The sequence below is a fragment of the Chlorocebus sabaeus genome, chromosome 16 (genome assembly GCF_047675955.1).
Source record: "Chlorocebus sabaeus isolate Y175 chromosome 16, mChlSab1.0.hap1, whole genome shotgun sequence".
Lineage (NCBI taxonomy): Eukaryota > Metazoa > Chordata > Mammalia > Primates > Cercopithecidae > Chlorocebus > Chlorocebus sabaeus.
Genome location: NC_132919.1, coordinates 67,842,538 through 67,861,219, shown reverse-complemented (window position 1 = coordinate 67,861,219; position 18,682 = coordinate 67,842,538). Strand labels below are relative to the sequence as shown.

Below are 18,682 nucleotides of genomic sequence, written 5' to 3'. Positions count from 1 at the left end.
GTGAGAAGCTGGGGGAAGGCTTGCTTTTTTTTTTCTTTTTTTTTCAGATGGGCTCTCACTCTGTCACTAGGGCTGGGGTGCAGTGGCAGGATCATCGCTCACTACAGCGCTGTCTCCTGGGCTCTGTCTCCTGGACTCAAGGGATCCTCCCATCTCAGCTTCCCAAGTAGCTGGGACCACAAGTGCTTGCCACCATGGCCTGCTATTTTTTTTTTTTTTTTTTGAGAGATGGGCTCAAGTATCTACCCAGCTCAGCCTCCCAAAGTGCTGGGATTATAGCCGTGAGCCATTGCATCTGGCCAGGATGGCTTTTTTTGAAAGTGAGGATGTGAAAGTTCAGAAAGGGGAAGAAACTGGCTGTGGCCCTCCAGCAAGTAGGCAGCCATCCCTCACCTAGCCCTGTGCTTCAGAACCTTACTCACAGGTCATCTTACAAATGCCTCTTTGCTACCTTGTGAGAGAGGCAGGAATTACTCTTCGCCCTTATCGGATGAGAAAACCGAAGTCCAGTGAGGTAGCTGAGGCTGTCTAAAGTCACATGGGAGTCAGGAAGGGTCAAAACTAAACCCAGGTCCACATGGTTCCAGCCTGGCTTTATCCCTGTTTGCAGACCCCCCCAATCCCAACCCGCCACTGGCTGGAGCCTGGCCCGGCTCTTAAGCCAATGTCTTATTCCAAAATTAAATGGCAACAGCAGAGGAAGAGATAGAGTGGGGGGTAGCTGCCCCCAGATGCCAGGACCTATGCCCTGGAGAAGCCCTTGGGCTGGGGATAGCTGTGACATGCACACACGTACCTTACGCCCCTTCTCTCACCCACTGTGAGCCAACTCAGGACCCAGTGGGGGCTCACTCCACTAATTTGGAGCCTGGGCTCTGCCTCCACTTCTCTCTGCCCTGGGAACTCTATCTGCCTCCAGGGCCTCCTGAAGACACACAAGGAGAGTTCAATATTTCTCCCTTCCTGTCTCCAGTGTCTGCAATAGCAAATCCTGTCATTGCCGCTCCAAATTTTTCTCAAAGAGGAAGGCTTCTTTCTTGCTGAAATAGAAACTAAACTAAGCTACATACTATAGTTTGAGAACAGCCTGGCCAACATGATGAAACCCCATCTCCACAAAAAATACAAAAAATTAGCCAGGCATGGTGGTGGGTGCCTGTAATCCCAGGTACTCGGGAGGCTGAGGCAGGAGAATTGCTTGAACCTGGGAGGCAGACGTTGCAGTGAGCTGAGATAGCACCACTACACTCCAGCCTGGGCGACAAGAGCAAGATGCCATCTCAAAAAAAACAAGCCAGGCGTGGTGGCTCATGCCTGTATTCCCAGCACTTTGGGAGGCCGAGGCAGGCAGATCACGAGGTCAGGAGATCGAGACCATCCTGGCTAGCACGGTGAAACCCCTTCTCTACTAAAAACACAAAAATTAGCTGGGTGTGGTGGCAGGCGCCTGGAGTCCTAGCTACTCAGGAGGCTGAGGCAGGAGAATGGCGTGAACCCGGGAGGTGGAGCTGGCAGTGAGCCAAGATCGCGCCACTGCACTCTAGCCTGGGCAACAGAGCAAGACTCCATCTCATTTAAAAAAAAAAAAAAAAAAGACAGTGTTGGGGAGGTAAACAGGGAGGCCAGGGCAGTAAGGTTCCTGGAGGAAATGAGACCTGAAGTGGCCTTGAAGGCTGGAGGCAGGGGGAAATGCTATTTCACAGAAGCAGGGGTCTGTGGCAGTGGGGTTGAGCACTTTAGGGGTGCACACTGAGAAATTGCAGGAAATGCCACCGAAGGAGGAAAGGGTGTTATGAAAAGCCTGAGTTTCTGGCAGTGAGTTTAGATTTCATGTTTAGTAGAAACAGAACTGCTTCGGGATGAGATCTCTTACCTCTGTCCCTTATTCTACGGCTTCCTGCAAGCCTCTTCCTCTCCGCCTTGGGATTCCCATTGGTTCAATGAAGAGATAGGACCAAATGATTTCTAGATGACATTCAAAGGACATCATGTTCCTAGTAGATAATGTTAGGTGCCCAAATATCCACATTCTCCTTTCATCATCAAAAACCTCGAGATGGTACATATGTAGGTTTGTTATATAACAAGAAGATAATCCGGCTGGGCACGGTGGCTCACACCTGTAATCCCAGCACTTTGGGAGGACAAAGCGGGTGGATCACCTGAGGTCAGGAGTTCAAGACCAGCCTGTCCAACATGGTGAAACCCTGTCTCTACTAAAAATACAAAATTAGCTGGGTCGTGGTGGTGCATGCCTATGATCCAACCTCCTCAGGAGGCTGAGGCAGGAGAATCGCTTGAACCAGGAAGGGGAGGCTGCAGTGAGCTGAGATCGTGCCATTACACTCCAGCCTGGGCAACAAGAGCAAAACTCTGTCTCAAAAAAAAAAAAAAAGATTTATAAATTTAAAAAATTTGTAAAAACGAACAGCTTGAGATGGGCACACAGCCACTCAGCAAAGACTTAGGTTGCCTTTGCAGCTAAGTGGGGCCATGAGACTAGGCTTTAGCCAATGGGCTGAGAGTTAAAGTGGTTTTTGCCATTCCGTTTTTAGGAATGGATGTGCCTGCCTATGGCAGATTGTATTTTTCAAAGATGACACAAAAATACTTCCTATCTCATGTGTGTTCTACAGTGGGGTCTGTGTCCCCTCTTCTTGAATGTGAGTGCACTTGTGACTGCTTTGACCAACGGAATATGGGATATGGTGCTATGTGACTTCTGAGGCTGGGTCACAAAAAATGGTTGTCATGAGTTAAATTGTGTTCCTCCTGAAATTCATATGTTGAAGTCCTAACTCCCAGTACTTCAGAATGTGACCTTATTTAGAAAAGGGGTCATTGCAGATATAATTAGTTAAGATGAGGTTGCCAGGCGCGCGGTGGCTCACGCCTGAAATCCCAGCACTTTGAGAGGCCAAGGCGGGCGGATCACAAGGTCAGGAGTTTGAGACCACCCTGGCCGACATAGTGAAAGCCCATCTCTACTAAAAATACAAAAATTAGCTGAGTGTGGTGGCGCATGTCTGTAGTCTCAGCTACTCCGGAGCCTGAGGCAGGAGAATCGCTTGAACCTGCGAGGCGGAGGTTGTGGTGAGCCTAGATCACACCACTGCACTCCGGCCTGGGCAACAGAGCGAGACTCCATCTCAAAAAAAAAAAAAAAAAAAAGATGAGGTCATACTATAGTATGTGAGCCCCTAATCCTGTAGGACTGTTCTCCTTTGAAAAGGGGAAATTTGGACACAGAAACAGACATGCAAAGAGGGAAGATGAGGTGAAGAGGCACAGCTCAGACACCCATCTTCAAGACAATGAGAGGGGCCTGGAACAGATCAGAAGGAATTAATCTGTCAACCCCTTCATTTCAGACTGCTAGCCACAAGAACTGTTGCTTAAACCACCCAGTCTGTGATTCTTTGGTATGGCAGCCCTAGCAAACTAAACAGCAATGCCACCTTCATCTGATTCTCTTGAAATACTCTAAGCAGGAGACCAGTTACCATGTAAGTCCAACTACCCCAAGAATATCAGGCTGGAGAGGCCACATGTAGGTACAATGGTCAACATCCCCAGCTGAACTCAACAGCCAGCACCAGCATGCGAATGAGCCTTCTCAGGCATCACCCTGGTGGATCCTTAACTGCAACCGTGCCAACCTCTGGTAGTATCCGCATGTGAGACTCAAAGCAAGAACTGCCAGGAGGAGCACTTCCTGACCCTGACCCACAAAATCCTCAGTGATGTACAATGGTTGTTTGAAGCTGCCAAGTTTTAGGGTAACTTATTATACAACGTAGTAACCAGAGTGCCTATCTTGCCCTTCCCTCCCTTGCCACTGGCCAGAACACAGATGAGGCCATGGTGGGCTGTCTGCAGTCCTGTAAATGACACAGATGAGGGCATAGGGAAGCCACAAATGGGGAGCCCGGGCTCTTGGATGCCCTCATGGAGTACAACTGCCAACTCCCCAGATGCCACTCACATTTCATGCAAGAGAAATAAATTTCCATCTTGTTTAAGCCACTGTTAATTCCACCTGTTTTTTTTTTTTAAGCCAAATCAATATCCTAGTAATATGATATATGTAAAACAAACAGCTCAGTGTCTAGCACATAAATAAGTGTTTTTTGTGAAAGGTAATTATTGCTATTCTCATTATTATTATACTAATAATAATTATTAATAATATTATTACCCTAAACTGCTCAACACTCCTCAAAATGAACATGAGGTGGACCCATGTGACTGATGGTCAATGAGACATGTCAAGCTGGACAGAAATTGTCTGTAGTCATGCCTAATTCATACCAGGTCTCTCTTCCAACCGCCTTAAACTGACTATAGCTCTCCCAGGCAGACCAATAGACAGGGGATCAAGGACACCAACACACAGACACATTCTCCCGCTCCCCACCCACACAATGAACCAAAGCTCTGGGCAGCCACTGTGTGCTCCCATCCCACCTGTCCTGTTGCAGGAGAGAAGACAGGAGGCAAAATGGGATGGAAAGTGGGTCTAAGATAATGAGTAGGGGAGAGGGAGTCAAAGAAACTAACTTCATCCCCAAGAAATCAGGCAAGGCTTCCGGGAGGAGGTGACCACTATCCTGAGAGTATCTTCCAGGCTGAAGAGAGGGAAAGGGCTCTGCAAGCAGGGAGAGTGGCCTGGGCAAAGGCGCAGAGCATCAGAATCCACATAGCTGGTGACCTCTACCTGCCTCCTCTGTCTCACCCTTTCAGCTCTACCTCCAGGGAGGCTGGAGGGCAGCACAGGGGAGGGTGGGTGTCAGAGCCCTCTGGCCCCCAAGGGACCTGTGTCCAAGCAGGGACCTTCTCTGCAGCTATGGCACAGTCAGCTTAGAGTCTTCTCTCCTTCCAGAACCATTGAACTGCAAATAGTCCTTAAAAACCCTGATCCGGGCCGGGTGCAGTGGCTCACGCCTGTAATCCCAGCACTTTGGGAAGCCAAGACAGGCAGATCATGAGGTCAGGAGATCGAGACCATCCTGGCCAACATGGTGAAACCCCGTCTCTACTAAAAATACAAAAATTAGCCAGGTATGGTGGCGGGCACCTGTAGTCCCAGCTACTCAGGAGGCTGAGGCAGGAGAATCACTTGGACCCAGAAGGTGGAGTTTGCAGTGAGCCGAGATCGCACCACTGCATTCCAGCCTGGGCAACAAAAGCAAAAACTCTGTCTCAAAACAAAAAGCAAAAACAAAACAAAACAAAAAAACCCTGATCTGCTGCAAGGATGCCCCAGCCTTCCTGTTGTTTTTTCACTCTCTGGGTAACAGGCTTTGATTTCCTCCCTCATCTCCTAGCGCCTTGCTTCAGATTTGGGCAGGTCTTGCCGACCTAGAGTCCCAGGACAGAGCCCACAGGTACAGGAGGCTGTGTCCCAGGAAGGAGACATAGGCCCTTCCTTCCTGAGGCCCCAGGAGGGACACAGGATACAGAGACATAGACAGAACTCTCAGTGAACAGAGCGGAGGCCTTGAGAGCCAGGCAGCCAGAGAAGGCAGGAAGAGTGCAATTGGGCAATCAAGGCAAGCTTCTTGGAGGAAAGGGGCAGGGAAGGATGGATGTCAGGGGAGATCAGTCTGCAGGCAGAGGCTCTGGAATAGGTGCAGAGTGGTGAGGGATTCGAGTTGGATTCCAGTTTAAACATCCACAGAGCCTTTAGGCTTCAGTAGCTAGTCCAGGGGAGGGGGGGCACATGGAGGGTGTCCCTATGGCCTTGTCACTGGGAAAGAACGGTTCATGACTTATCCACTGAGTGTGAATTCAGAGATATGGCGGAGGGCAGTTTCTTAGGGATAGGGCACCCTCCACACTCCCCTTGCTCCTCTACTCAGTGAAAAGGGGACGGTAGAAATGGCCTACCTCTCCGGCCAGCACACATACAGCCATCTCACCCCCACACGGCTCGTCCTCCACAGCCCCATTTTGGATCACACTTCACCTCCAGCCACTCCAGCCCTGGGCGCTAGTAATACAGCTCCTGGGGAAGTTCCCCAGTGTGTTGGTGCCCGACTCGTCCCCCAGCCGTCTTTGGCTTCATGGGGTGGGGGAGGGACAGCCCTGACCCCCCATCTGCTCTCCTAGGCTGCCTAGCAGGCTCCCGTCCACGCTCCCCGCCCTTCTTCCAGAGCTCCATCCACCCCTGCCCCCACTCGACCAGAGTTCCTTCCACAGCAATTCCTGGTCTGGGCGCTGTCCAGCTCCAGGCTGGGTGGTCGAGTCTTCCCTGGGCTCCGAGCAGAGGGAACCCCGCCGCCCGCCCCAGCCTTGTCCTGGGGCGCCTCTATCCAAGTCGGTTTTCTCTTCCCTGACCCCCACGCCTCTACTCTCCACTTCCACTGGACGCCACCTCCACGAAGGAGAAAGGAAAGGAAATACAAAGGCACACATTCCATTTCTGTAGAATTTGCTCTTTATTTTTGGACCACGGAAGGACCACACACAGCCCTCCAGCCCATGGGGCTGGGGCACCCAGATGCGGGCGGAGGGCCGCACCCGAACCCTGCCCAGACGCCGCCGTCGGGAGGCAGAATCCGGGTTTCTGGGGTAGGGAGTGCTATGCAAATGAGATGGGCGTGGTTGGCAAATCTCCCAGGAGGCCTCAGGGGTCCTCACCACTGGTCTGGGACCTCCGACCTGCGGAAGCGAAGGGGAACGAATTGGATCTCGGGTAGGCGAGCCTGGGAGACGTCGTAAGTGATGTTGCCAGGGTGGGGCCAGGCCGCACTCTCGGAGGCAGGATGTGTGGTGACGGGGGCGCTTTTACCGCGACCTGATGGGGCGGTTCTCGCCGTCGTGGAAGAACGTTTTGGAAAGGAGTGCGTCCGGGCCGTCTCTTTTCCCATACCTGGGGGCGGGGCGGGAAGAGCGTGGTCAAATCTGGCCACGCCCCCAGGTGGAGCAGGGCCACAAAGTGAGAGCCCCAGGGGTCCCGCTCCGCGACTACGCTCACCGCTGCCGGGTGACCAGGTTGAGGTAGTGGCGCAGGGAGGCGTAGTAGCGGCTCAGCTCCTCCGGGGAGGCGTCTTCGCCAGGAGCCTCGGGTTTGATGGGGTAGGCGTCGACCAGTGCCCCCAGGCAGACGAGCAGGGCCAGAATTACTGTGGCCAAGGCGGGCCACGGCCTGCGCACGAGCACCATCTGGGAAGGCGATACTGGGGGGTGGGTCATTCCAAGCCTCGACCCTCCACGGTGGGAGGCTGCGGCTGCCGTCGGGGCCGCGCTCCGACGTTCTTCCTGGGGCTGGTACCGGACCAAGGCTCAGCCACCGGCTTGCTGTGTGTTCTCCGGCACTGCACCGTCTCCTGACTCAGTTTCCTCATCTGTGAGAGGGGCATAAGCCCTGCCTGCCTCCCCACCCCCACTCCCGCTGCTGCCCAGAGAGTTAGTTGCTGGCAACGGGACTCCCAGGCCTCCTTCCCACCTCCAATGGCCCCCTCCAATCCAGTTTCCTACCACTCATCCCCAGCTTCCACCACCCATCCTCAGTTTCCCCACAAAACACGCTGGTTTTCCTGGTAGCAGACCATGTTTGAGCCCCCAGCCACTCACAGCGATAGCTTGTGAAGCAGATGAGCAGGAGGTGGAAGGCGTGGAAGTCCCAAGGGCTGCACTGCAGCAGGTCAAGCTGAGGCCTCCTCTGCTCAGCGCTTTCCTTGTGGGGCTTATATCCCCGCCTAGAAAGGGAGGGGGAGTCCTGGGGGAAGGGGGAGCCAGCAGGGGGTGGGCCCTTCTTCCTCCCTCCTTCCACCCTCGCCAGATCACTGAGCTTATACCCAGCCAGTGTGTGATGTCTCCACCTCGCAGGAGCTGAGGGGGCAGCTGCCATGCTCAGATTCGGGGTCTCACTGGATGGGGTACCCAGCCTGAACCCCATATTCACCCCACAGCCCCCCAGTGGCAGGTCTAGTCTCCTGAGGAAGTGAAGCGGTTGGGTCTAGACTCCTGGGGCAGCCCCTAAGACCAGAGTTGAGATTCTAGCTTCCCTAACCTGTCCATGGGTGGGAGTTGGGGGTGGGAGGGTGGACACATTCCCTCCAGTCTGTGGGATCTATGACCACTCTTTCCAAAAGACAACCCTTTTCAGCCTCTGCTCAAAGGGTTTGGAGAAGGGCTGAGGAGTGACAGGACCTCTCGGGGAAAGTCTCCTGGAGACAGGGTGGGAGCACCTGACCTTGGCTCCTGACCTGCAGTTGATGGTGTCTTGGGGGAAAGGCCTCTCTCAACACTCCATTATGTCCTCTCTCTATTAAAGAGTTGGAAGAGAGGCAGGCGGAGGCAGAAGCCAATCCCCCCACCAGAAGCAGCTGAGTTGGCCACCTGTGTATCCAGACTGGCACACACAGACCCCGGTCCAGCCATGTGTGGCATAGAGCCCCCTCCCAAGGCAGAGTGTCTCCACCCCTACGCAGGTGTCATTCAGGGCACTGGTGTCTTCTGGGCCTGAGTGATGCCAAGGCTTCCCAGGCACATGCCACTGTCCCCGGCCCATGGCAGTTTCCACTGGGCTCTAAGCCCAGATCCTCTGAAGGAAAGGACTCATGTTTATTAAGCACCTACTGTGCACCGGGTAGTGCGTCATTTCAGGCATCACAAGACGATGAACTGAGTGTATCTCCATTTTCCAGATGAGCAAACTGAAGTCCTGGGAGGTGATGGAGCAGCCAAGCTCACCCACGATTCAAACAGGAAAAGGAGGGTGAGGCAGACCCCAGGAAGAGGCCCTCTCAATTGTGAGGGCAGAAAGGCTCAGCACCTGGAGTAGCCATTGGGGCGCCAGAGGCAGGCCTGGGAGCAGGGACCCGAAGACTAAGTCTGGGGCCCACCACCCACTCTGAGAGGCCAAGGAGGGGAAGGGCCTCCAGACTGCCAACCCCCTCAAACCCACCTGCCCAGCAGGAGAAAGGGCTGTGGGAAGGTCTCCCCATAAAGTCCTTCCAGCTTCCTCTCCCTGGCCCATGGGGGCTGACAGGGCCAACTTGTCCAGGCCGTTGGTTCTGAGCCAGCCCCTCCAGCCCCAGGACAGATGGCTGTTGGCGCTATTTTTAGAGCTCTCCTGAGATGGGGAGTTCAGCTCTCTGTCACCCTTTTATGGGTTCAATCACCTGCATTCTCCGGAAATGGCTCCTTATCAGCCAGTCAGGCCCCGTGGGACGCCACGTCCCAGGAAACACCAGGGTGCCCTGCTGAGCATGGGGGTGGAAGATGACACCAGGACAAGGGGACATAGATCCTGCCCTTGGAGGGAGGAGAAAAATCATTCCTTTTAGGAAGTCCTCATCCAGGGGGCAAGGCACACCCCTGTCCTTTAAGAACCCCAGTCTCAAAGGAGAGACATGGCTATGTCATAGGGGAGCCCTAGTCTGAGGGGTTCCCAGAACATAGATACAGAGAGACAGAGACAGCCTTTGTCCTGTTTGGAGGGGAGACAGCGGAAATCAAAGAATTCCATTCCTCCATGGAAAGACAAAAGACAGGCGCTCACCCTAGGATGGAGGGGGCAGTGGGGCTGGTTAGGACATCTGTGATCCCAGGGGTCAGGGCCTAGAGAAGGACCCTGCAGGCTAACAGGGGCAAGGATACCAAACAGTAGGGAGCTATTTGCTCTTCTGATCCTGCGGCACTAACCCTGGTGGTTGTAGGGGGTTTCTAGTGCACCGATCCCAGGCAGAGAGAAGAAGGAACCTGTGAGATGGCCACGGGGAATCTGACATCCCTGGAACCCTGTTATGTCTTGGGGAGTGTGGAGTCCAAGGACAGATGGGAAGAGAGGACAGACACTGTAGAAGCTAGAGGGCATGGGGTGGCCTAAATTCAGGCTACAACCTCTGAAGAAGTCACTTCCTCATTTATAGCCAAAGTAAATGGGCCCCTAGGTGGTCTCAGTGTGGACCAGGAGCCAGCCGCACATCCCTGCAAACCGTCTCTATCCATCATACCCCCACCCTCCAATCTCAGTCCCCAATTACAGGGCAAGCTGATTGGTTCATTAATCACCGCCTCCTCATTGAAGAGCTTATTAACTTGATTAGCGGGGAAGATGTCTCAGCCCTCAGTCAATGGGCTCAGCCACCCCCCATCCACACACCCGCACCCATCATTGCCGCATGACTCAGTGGCCATGAGACATGTCTGGGGTGTGAGGGGGGAAACTTCAGAAACAATCGTTTTTGTAGAAGTGATCCCAGGTCCCAAGTGAGACCAGGACCTGCCTCCAGTTTGTCTTTGAAGGGTAGGGGACAGAATCAAAGGGGGAGGGGACAGAATCAAAGGGTTCCTTTGGTCCCCATTCTGAGACCACCTGGCAAGGCCACCCCAAGTCAGGGAGACCATGGACCTGGACCCCAGCCAACAATTCTCCTTGTCCAGTGGGCTCAAGGGCCCCTCATCAAGATGGTGTCGCCTCTGCCATTCATCCCCAGAGGCTTAGAATTCTGTTCCCCATCACCCACCTGCCTGTACCCACTCCACACACAAGGCCTCTCTTTGATCACCATGCACTGTGCAGCACTGCTCCACTGCTTTCCACCCTCAGGCATTTCCTCATGCCCAGGGTCCTGCAGACAGCAGGTTGTCATACAGCAAGTGTAATTCAGGCCAGGTGTGGTGGCTCAGCACTTTGGGAGGCCCAGGTGAGTGGATCACGAGGTCAGGAGTTCCAGACCAGCCTGGCCAACATGGTGAAACCCCATCTCTACTAAAAATACAAATATTAGCCAGGTGTCATGGCGCGTGCCTGTAGTCCCAGCTACTCGGGAAGCTGAAGCAGAATTGCTTGAATTCGAGAGGCAGAGGTTGCAGTGAGCCAAGGTCGCGCCACTGCACTCCAGCCTGGGTGACAGAGCGAGACTCTATCTCAGAAAGAAAATAAAAAGAGTAATTCAAATCCTCACACAATAAGCACTTATTAAGTCCCTGCTGTGTGCCAGGCACTGATCTAGGCACTGGGATACAGCAGTGAGCAATGAGCAAACAGGCAAAATCCTTGCTCTCATAGAGCTCACATTCTAGCGACAGGAAATAAAAAATAAATAAGCATGGAGGCTGGGTGCGGTGGCTCACGCCTGTAATCCCAGCACTTTGGGAGGCCGAAGCAGGTGGATCATCTGAGGTTAGGAGTTCAAGACCAGCCTGGTCAACGTGGTGAAACCCTGTCTCTACTAAAACTACAAAAATTAGCCAGGCACGGTGGTGGGCACCTGTAATCCAGCTACTCGGGAGACTGAGGCACAAGGATCACTTGAACCCAAGGGGCAGAGATTGCAGTGAGCCAAGATGGTGCCACTGCACTCCAGCCTTGGTGACAGAGTGAGAATCTGTCTCACATAAATGAATAAATACATAAATAAGCATGAAATATGTCTGGTAAGTGCTATAGAGAAAAATGAGAGCTGGCTGTAGGGGCTCACATCTGTAATCCCAGCGTGCTGGGAGATCAAGGTGGGAGGATCACTTGAGCCCAGGAAGGAAGTGAGGAAGCAAACCATGAAGCTACCTTGGGAAGAGTGGGGCATGGGTTTAGGAAACAGCAATGCCAAGAATGAAGGGATTTTCACTTTTTATGGTAGGAGCTCCCCTAGGAGCCCTCCCTCTTACCTGAAGCTTCTGCAAAACACAGTAACAGATACCTATGGTGTGGTGCGTGCTCAAGGCTCAGGCTTTGCTCTAGAACAGAGGTAGGCAAACTCTGTAAAGGACCAGATAGCAAATATCTTAGGCTATCTTAGGCTTTGTGGTCCATACAGTTTCTATTGACACCGTTAGATTCATCCACTGTAGCTTGAAAGCAGCCATGGAATACACCAAAAAAAAAAAAAAAAAAAAAAAAAAAAAAAAAAAAAAAAAAAACATGGGCATGGTAGCACTTCAGTAAATCTTTACTTACAGATGTTGAAGTTTGAATTTTATGTAATTTTCATGTCATAAAATTTTTTTTAGTTTATTTTAACCGCTTACAGATTCAACCACTTTAAAAGCCATTCTTTTCATCATTATTGAACTCAAGGGATCCTCGGGCCTCAGCCACCCCAAATGCTGAGATTATAGGCGTGAGTCACTGTGCCTGGCCTAAAAGTCTTTTTTTTTTTTCAATTTGAGACAGAGTCTTGCTGTGTCACCCAGACTGGAGTGCAGCAGCATAATCTCAGCTCACTGCAACCTCTGCCTCCCGGGTTCAAGAGATTCTCCTGCCTCAACCTCCTGAGTAGCTGGGATTACAGGCACATGCCACCACGCCTGGCTAATTTTTGTATTTTTAGTAGAGACGGGGTTTCACCATGTTGGCCAGGCTGGTCTCCAACTCCCAGCCTCAAGTGATCTGCCTGCCTTGGCCTCTCAAAGCGCTGGGATTACGGGTGTGAGCCACCACACCTGGCCCCTAAAAGGCATTTTAACCCGAAGAATGTACAAAAACAGGCCCACAGGGCTATAGTTTGCCGACTCCTGGTCTAGAAAAGCAAGAACTCAACTACCTCTGGGTTGAGTTGTCTGTTGGTTGGATGTGTCCCTAGCCTGTTTATGCCAGGTGTATTGGTCATTGTAATCATATAATTGAATTACATATTATATAAACTGATGAAATATGAGTGCATAAAGAATTGTTTCCTTGCAAACTACATTAAGTGCTTTGGAAGTAATACACAAAGAGATTTGCTGACATGTTGAATTAGGTGTGAAAGATAAACTATTAAGGGAAAATCCTAAAAATCTAGACGTGTGCTACATCAGATTGCTTCACAAGTGTCTTTAAGTTTAAAGAAATTGGAAATAATAGGTGACAAATTATAGGATTGTGGGTGTGATTTATGCAAGAAAGTCAAAGGGGGATTTGAGTCAAGATACCCAAAGAAAAATTTGTGCCTGGCCGGGCGCAGTGGCTCAAGCCTGTAATCCCAGCACTTTGGGAGGCCGAGACGGGCGGATCATGAGGTCAGGAGATCGAGACCATCCTGGCTAACACGGTGAAACCCGTCTCTACTAACCATACAAAAAAACTAGCCGGGCGAAGTGGTGGGTGCCTGTAGTCCCAGCTACTCGGGAGGCTGAGGCAGGAGAATGGCGTGAACCCGAGAGGAGGAGCTTGCAGTGAGCTGAGATCCGGCCACTGCACTCCAGCCTGGGTGACACAGCAAGACTCCATCTCAAAAAAAAAAAAAAAAAAAAGAAAAAGAAAAATTTGTGCCTGAATGTGTATTTTGTGTTTGAAGTCAAAACAAAGTGACTAAGACCTGTATGTGTTTTTATGATTGCCTACTTAAACTGACTTTTTCAAAACACTGGTCAATGACTCAGACCTGTTTATACCAAAACAAGGGCTTCTCCAGTACTTCATATATTTCCAATATAGTTTGAATGTTTAAAGGGTATTTCTATTTAATGGCTTAAATAGCAACCAAAGAATTTTTTAAAACCCATAAAAATAGGCTGGTTGCAGTGGCTCATGCCTGTAATCCCCGCACTTTGGGAGATCAAGGCGGGCGGATCACCTGAAGCCAGGAGTTTGAGACCATCCTGGCCATGTCGAAACCCTGTCTGTACTAAAAATACAAAAGTTAGCCGGGTATGGTGGTAGCACATGCCTATAATCCCAGCTACTTGGGAGACTGAGGCAGAAGAATCACTTGACCCTGGGAGGCGGAGATTGCAATGAGCCAAGATCGCTCCACAGCACTCCAGCCTGAGTGACAGAGCGAAATTCCATCTCAAAAAAAAAAAACGAAAAACAATAAAAATAAAATGCTGGTGTGTGTTGCAAAGCCTGAAATCAGATACTGTGAGGGTCCCTGGGCTCCAGCCCCTGGGAGTTCTGTGCACATCCCCTCCACATGAGTGCTCCTGTTCTCAGATGAGCTCCTGTTTGAATCCAAAACTTTTTCAAGGGCCCAACAGTCTCAAGAGGCCTGTGCTGTAGGTGCAGAAACTCAAGTCCTGAAAGAGGTATGGATTCAAGGAGAAACAGTTCTGACCTATGTCAGACACAGTCGGCTCCCTTATTCACCAGGCCCTTGTGGACTTGTGTCTTCGTGGCTCCTGGCATCTGATGTGATACTGGCACGTGGTGGGCTCCTAGGTTATCGAATCAGTCAACTTGTGAACATATTCGTTAAGATATTCCTGCACCTGCCTTAATAGATACCAAATAGCAATAGCTTAAATATCATAGATGTTTATTTCTCTCTCATGTAAGAGACCAAGCTGGCAGCCAGGAGGTATGGTGCCTCTGATCTACAAGGAGCCCAAGCACCATCTATCTTGTTACTCCAAGATTATGCACCCATCTACATGGTTTAAGAATGTTTGGCTGGGCGCGGTGGCTCACGCCTGTAAATACCAGCACTTTGGGAGGCCGAGGCAGGTGGGGCACCTGAGGTCAGGAGTTGGAGACCAGCCTGGCCAACATGGTGAAACCCCATCTCTACTAAAAATACAAAAAAATTAGTCGGGCGTGGTGGTGGGCACCTGTAATCCCAGCTACTCAGGAGACTGAGGCAGCAGAATTGCTTGAACCCAGGAGGCGGAGGTTGCAGTGAGCTGAGATTGAGCCATTGCACTCCAGCCTGGCGTCTCAAAAAAAGAAAAAAAAAAAGAAAAGAGAAAAGAAAAGGGTGTTTATTACCCCACATTCACATTCCAGGCCACAGGGATGAGAAACAAGGAAGTAGAGGGCAAGCATTTTGCCCTTTAAGAGTTGGGTATGGTAGAGGTCAGGTTCCTGGCCCACACCTGTAATCTCAGCATTTTGGGAGGCCGAGGCAGGAGGACACTTGAGCCCAGGAATTTGAGACCAGCCTGGGCGACATAGCAGGATCCTGTCTCTACCCAAACAATAAAAAATAAATTAGCCTGATATGGTGGTGCGTGCCTGTAGTCACAGCTACTTGGGAAGCTGAGGTGGGAGGATTGCTTGAGCCTGAGGGGTCAGAGCTGCAGTGAGTTGTGATTGCCCCACTGCACTCCAGCCTGGGCAACAGAGCAAAACCCCATCTCAAAAAAAAACAAACAAGCCAACCAAAAAAGTGAAGCTGGGGAGGAAGGAGAGTGTCAGGAAGAATAGCTAATGGTTGCTGGGCTTAATACCTAGGTGATGGGATGATTCGTGCAGCAGGCCACCATGGCACGTATTTACCTATGTAACAAACCTGCACATCATGTACATGTACCCCTGAACTTACAAGTTGGAAATAAAGAGTATGATGAGGAAGCTGCATTGCTTCTTGTGCTCCTGTCCCATTGGCCAGAACTTAGTCATGTGGCCATGCCTAGCTAGAAGGCTCTTGGCCTCTGTTTTGCTCTATTTTCTTTTTCTTTTCACTTTTTTTGAGATGGAGTCTCACTCTGTCACCCAAGCTGGAGTGCAGTGGTGCAATCTCAGCTCACTGCAACCTCCGCCTCCTGGGTTCAAGTGATTCTTGTGCCTCAGCCTCCCGAGTAGCTGGGATTACAGGCTCTTGCCACTACACCTGGCTAAGTTTTGTATTTTTAGTAGAAACAGGGTTTCACCATGTTGGCCAAGCTGGTCTTGAACTCCTGACCTCAGCCTCCCAAAGTGCTGGGATTATAGGCGTGAGCCACCGTGCCTGGCCTGTTTTGTTCCATTTTCCCCAACCCTCATGTCAGCCCAGTTTCTGTCTTCTCTGCCTTCAAACTCACCTGTCTCTTACCACAATGAAAGTGGCCTTCACCTCAGCATGCAGCCTCCTCCTCCCTCAACCCCCTGCCTGGAAGTGGGAACCTGTCACCCTACCTCACCCATCTTTTCCTTTCACTCTTTCCCATCACTCTAAGTAAAGAGACCGTGAGTTGTTCCCCAGTACTTATTTTCCCCTCCTTCCCTTACAATAGAGTTTAGCTGAGCATATGGCTTCCCAGCTAAAAACTACATTTCCCAGTCTCCCTTGAGCCAAGTGACTTCTTATGACTAAGTTCTGGCCAATGGATGTGAGCAAGAGTGATGTGTGCCACTCCCAAAATGTGCTATTAGAAAGAATGTGGGTATCCTCTCACTCCTCTATTTTTCCCCTTCCGTGACCCTTAATGCAATGCCAAATGGAAATGTAAAAATGAGCCATTTTTCAGCTTTATTGAGGTATCATTAACCAATAAAATTGTATATACTTAAAGTGTACAATGTGATGATTTGATATATGTATACATTATAAAATTACTGCTATCAAATTAACACATCCATCACCTCACATTGTTACTTTTTCTTATGTGAGAATGCTTAAGATCTACACTCTAAGCAGATTTCAAGTATACAGTACAGTATTATTAACTATTAACTATAGTCACCATGCTGTACAAAAAATGAGCCATTCTTGACCGTGTGAATGAAGGAATCTTTTAGTCACAGGAGTGCCCTCAGACTGCCAGGACCAATTTGTCTGCATCACATTGGAAATGCCTGAGGCTTCCCCATTCCTCAGGGGCGGCTTTCACCAATGACTGATAATGTAGGGGCATAAACACTTCAGTTTGCCTCTGATTTGTATGACTTGAGATGTAGTCAACAGATGTTACCTGGAACGTGCGATGAGCATTTTTGGGGGGGTGGCACACAGCTGCTGAAACACCCATCACAATAGCAGACGAGGGCAAGGGCACCAATGCCCTCGTTCAAGTCTAAAGGGCCTGGAGAAGTTCTTGTCCCCTGAGCTCAGCACTGACCTGCTAGGGCTCCCTTATGGTACTGAAGCTGTGGAACTTGCAGCTCAGACTATAAACTCCAGGGCTAGGATGACTGGGTTGGCCACTGACTAGCTGTGTGATCTTAGGAAATTTACTTAACCTCTAGGGACCTCAGTTTTGTCATCGGTCAAATGTAGATAACAATAATATCTACTTCATATGGTTGTGACAGTTTAAAAAGCTATTAGGTTCCAGATGAGATGGAGTAAGCAGCCTCAACAATAAGAAAACCAACAATCCACTAAAAAGAAAAAACAAAAAACACATGAACAGACACTGCACCAAGGAGGACATAAAGATAGCAAATAAGCACATGAATAGATATTCAACATCATTAGATGTTTCATCAGACAATAGAAAGATGCAATTTTTTTTGGGGGGGGGACAGAGCCTTGCTCTGTCACCCAGGCTGGAGTGCAGTGGTACAATCTTGGCTCACTGCAACCTACACCTCCTGGGTTCAAGCGATTCTCTTGCCTCAGCCTACTGAGTAGCTGGGATTACAGCCATGCGTCACCATGCCTGGTCAATTTTTGTATTTTTAGTAGAGATGGGGTTTTACCATGTTGGCCAGGCTGGTCTCGAACTCTGGATCTAACGTGATCTGCCTACTTTGGCCTCCCAAAGTGCTGGGATTACAGGTGCGAGCCACCACGCTCAGCCGGAAAGTGCAAATTAAAACCATGACAGAGTGCCTCTATCCACACATTAGAATGGGTAATATAAAAAATATTGACAATCTGGGCCGGGCGCAGTGGCTCAAGCCTGTAATCCCAGCACTTTGGGAGGCGGAAACGGGCAGATCACGAGGTCAGGAGATCGAGACCATCCTGGCTAACACGGTGAAACCCCGTCTCTACTAAAAATTACAAAAAACTAGCCGGGCGAGGTGGCGGGCGCCTGTAGTCCCAGCTACTCGGGAGGCTGAGGCAGGAGAATGGCGTGAACCCGGGAGGCGGAGCTTGCAGTGAGCCGAGATCTGGCCACTGCACTCCAGCCTGGGTGACAGAGCAAGACTCCGTCTCAAAAAAAAAAAAAGAAAAAAAAAAAAGAAAAATATTGACAATCTGAAGTGCTGAGAGGGTGCAGAGCAATTAGAACTCTGGTCCACTGATGGTGGGAATGCAAAATGGTACAGCCATCCTGGAAAACAGTTTGGCACTTTTTCTAACGTTAAGCACACAATTACATATGACCCAGAAAACTCTCTCCAGGGTTTTTTATTCTAGAGAGATGAATATGCCTACATGAATGTTTACAGCCGCTTTATTCATAGTTGATCCAAACTGGAAACAGCCCTAATGTCTTTCAATGGGTAACTGAATAAACCACATTAATATATTGGGATATTTACTACTCAGCAATAAAAAGGAACGGACTATTGATACACAGAACAAATTGGAGTAATCTCAAAGGCATTAGGAGTGGACAAAGCCTGTCTCAAAGAGTTACATACTGTGTTATTCCAGTTGTATGACATTCCCTAAGAGATAGAACTATAGTGATGGTAGTGGGTGCAAACATTAGGGCTGAGAGGAGTGACCACACAGGGACAGCACCAGGGGGTCCGTCGGAGTGATAGAGTCCTTCTGTGTCCTGACTATGCTGGTGGTTCTAGGAGTCCTTTCTCCGTTCAGTTGTCTTTGCACTTTGGTCAAAAATCAATTTGCCATATTTGCATGGGTCTATTTCCATACGTTCTATTCTGTTCCATTTGCCTAGCTATCTATCATTTCACCTGTACCACACTCACTGTCTTTTTTTTTTTTTTTTTTTTTTTTTTGAGACAGGGTCTCCTTCTGTCGCCTAGGCTGGAGTGTAGTGGTGCAATCTCAGCTCACTGCAACCTCTGCCTCCTGGGTTCAAGCAATTCCCATGCCTCAGCCTCTTGAGCAGCTGGGATTACAGGCATGTGCCACCATGCCCAGCAAATTTTGTATTTTTAGTAGAGGCGGGGTTTCTTCATGTT

General features: G+C 50.2%; 1 protein-coding gene across 3 annotated transcripts in view; it reads right to left on the bottom strand.

The window, feature by feature from the left end:
* Positions 1 to 6,374: 6,374 nt before the first annotated feature.
* The window catches only part of PYY (peptide YY), a 36,660-nt gene continuing 24,352 nt past the window's right edge, over positions 6,375 to 18,682 (bottom strand). Inside the window, exons 2-5 of one of the 3 annotated variants that reach the window (XM_073005573.1) lie at positions 7,579 to 7,703; positions 6,980 to 7,181; positions 6,800 to 6,874; positions 6,375 to 6,663 (exon numbers count right to left, since the gene is read on the bottom strand). In XM_073005573.1, coding sequence (XP_072861674.1) covers positions 6,639 to 6,663; positions 6,800 to 6,874; positions 6,980 to 7,167 — 288 coding nt within the window. In that variant the 5' untranslated portion in view covers positions 7,168 to 7,181; positions 7,579 to 7,703 and the 3' untranslated portion in view covers positions 6,375 to 6,638. Of the gene's footprint in view, positions 6,875 to 6,979; positions 7,182 to 7,578; positions 7,704 to 18,682 lie in introns of all 3 variants that reach the window. The other 2 variants (XM_073005574.1, XM_073005575.1) reach the window with 2 other exon arrangements.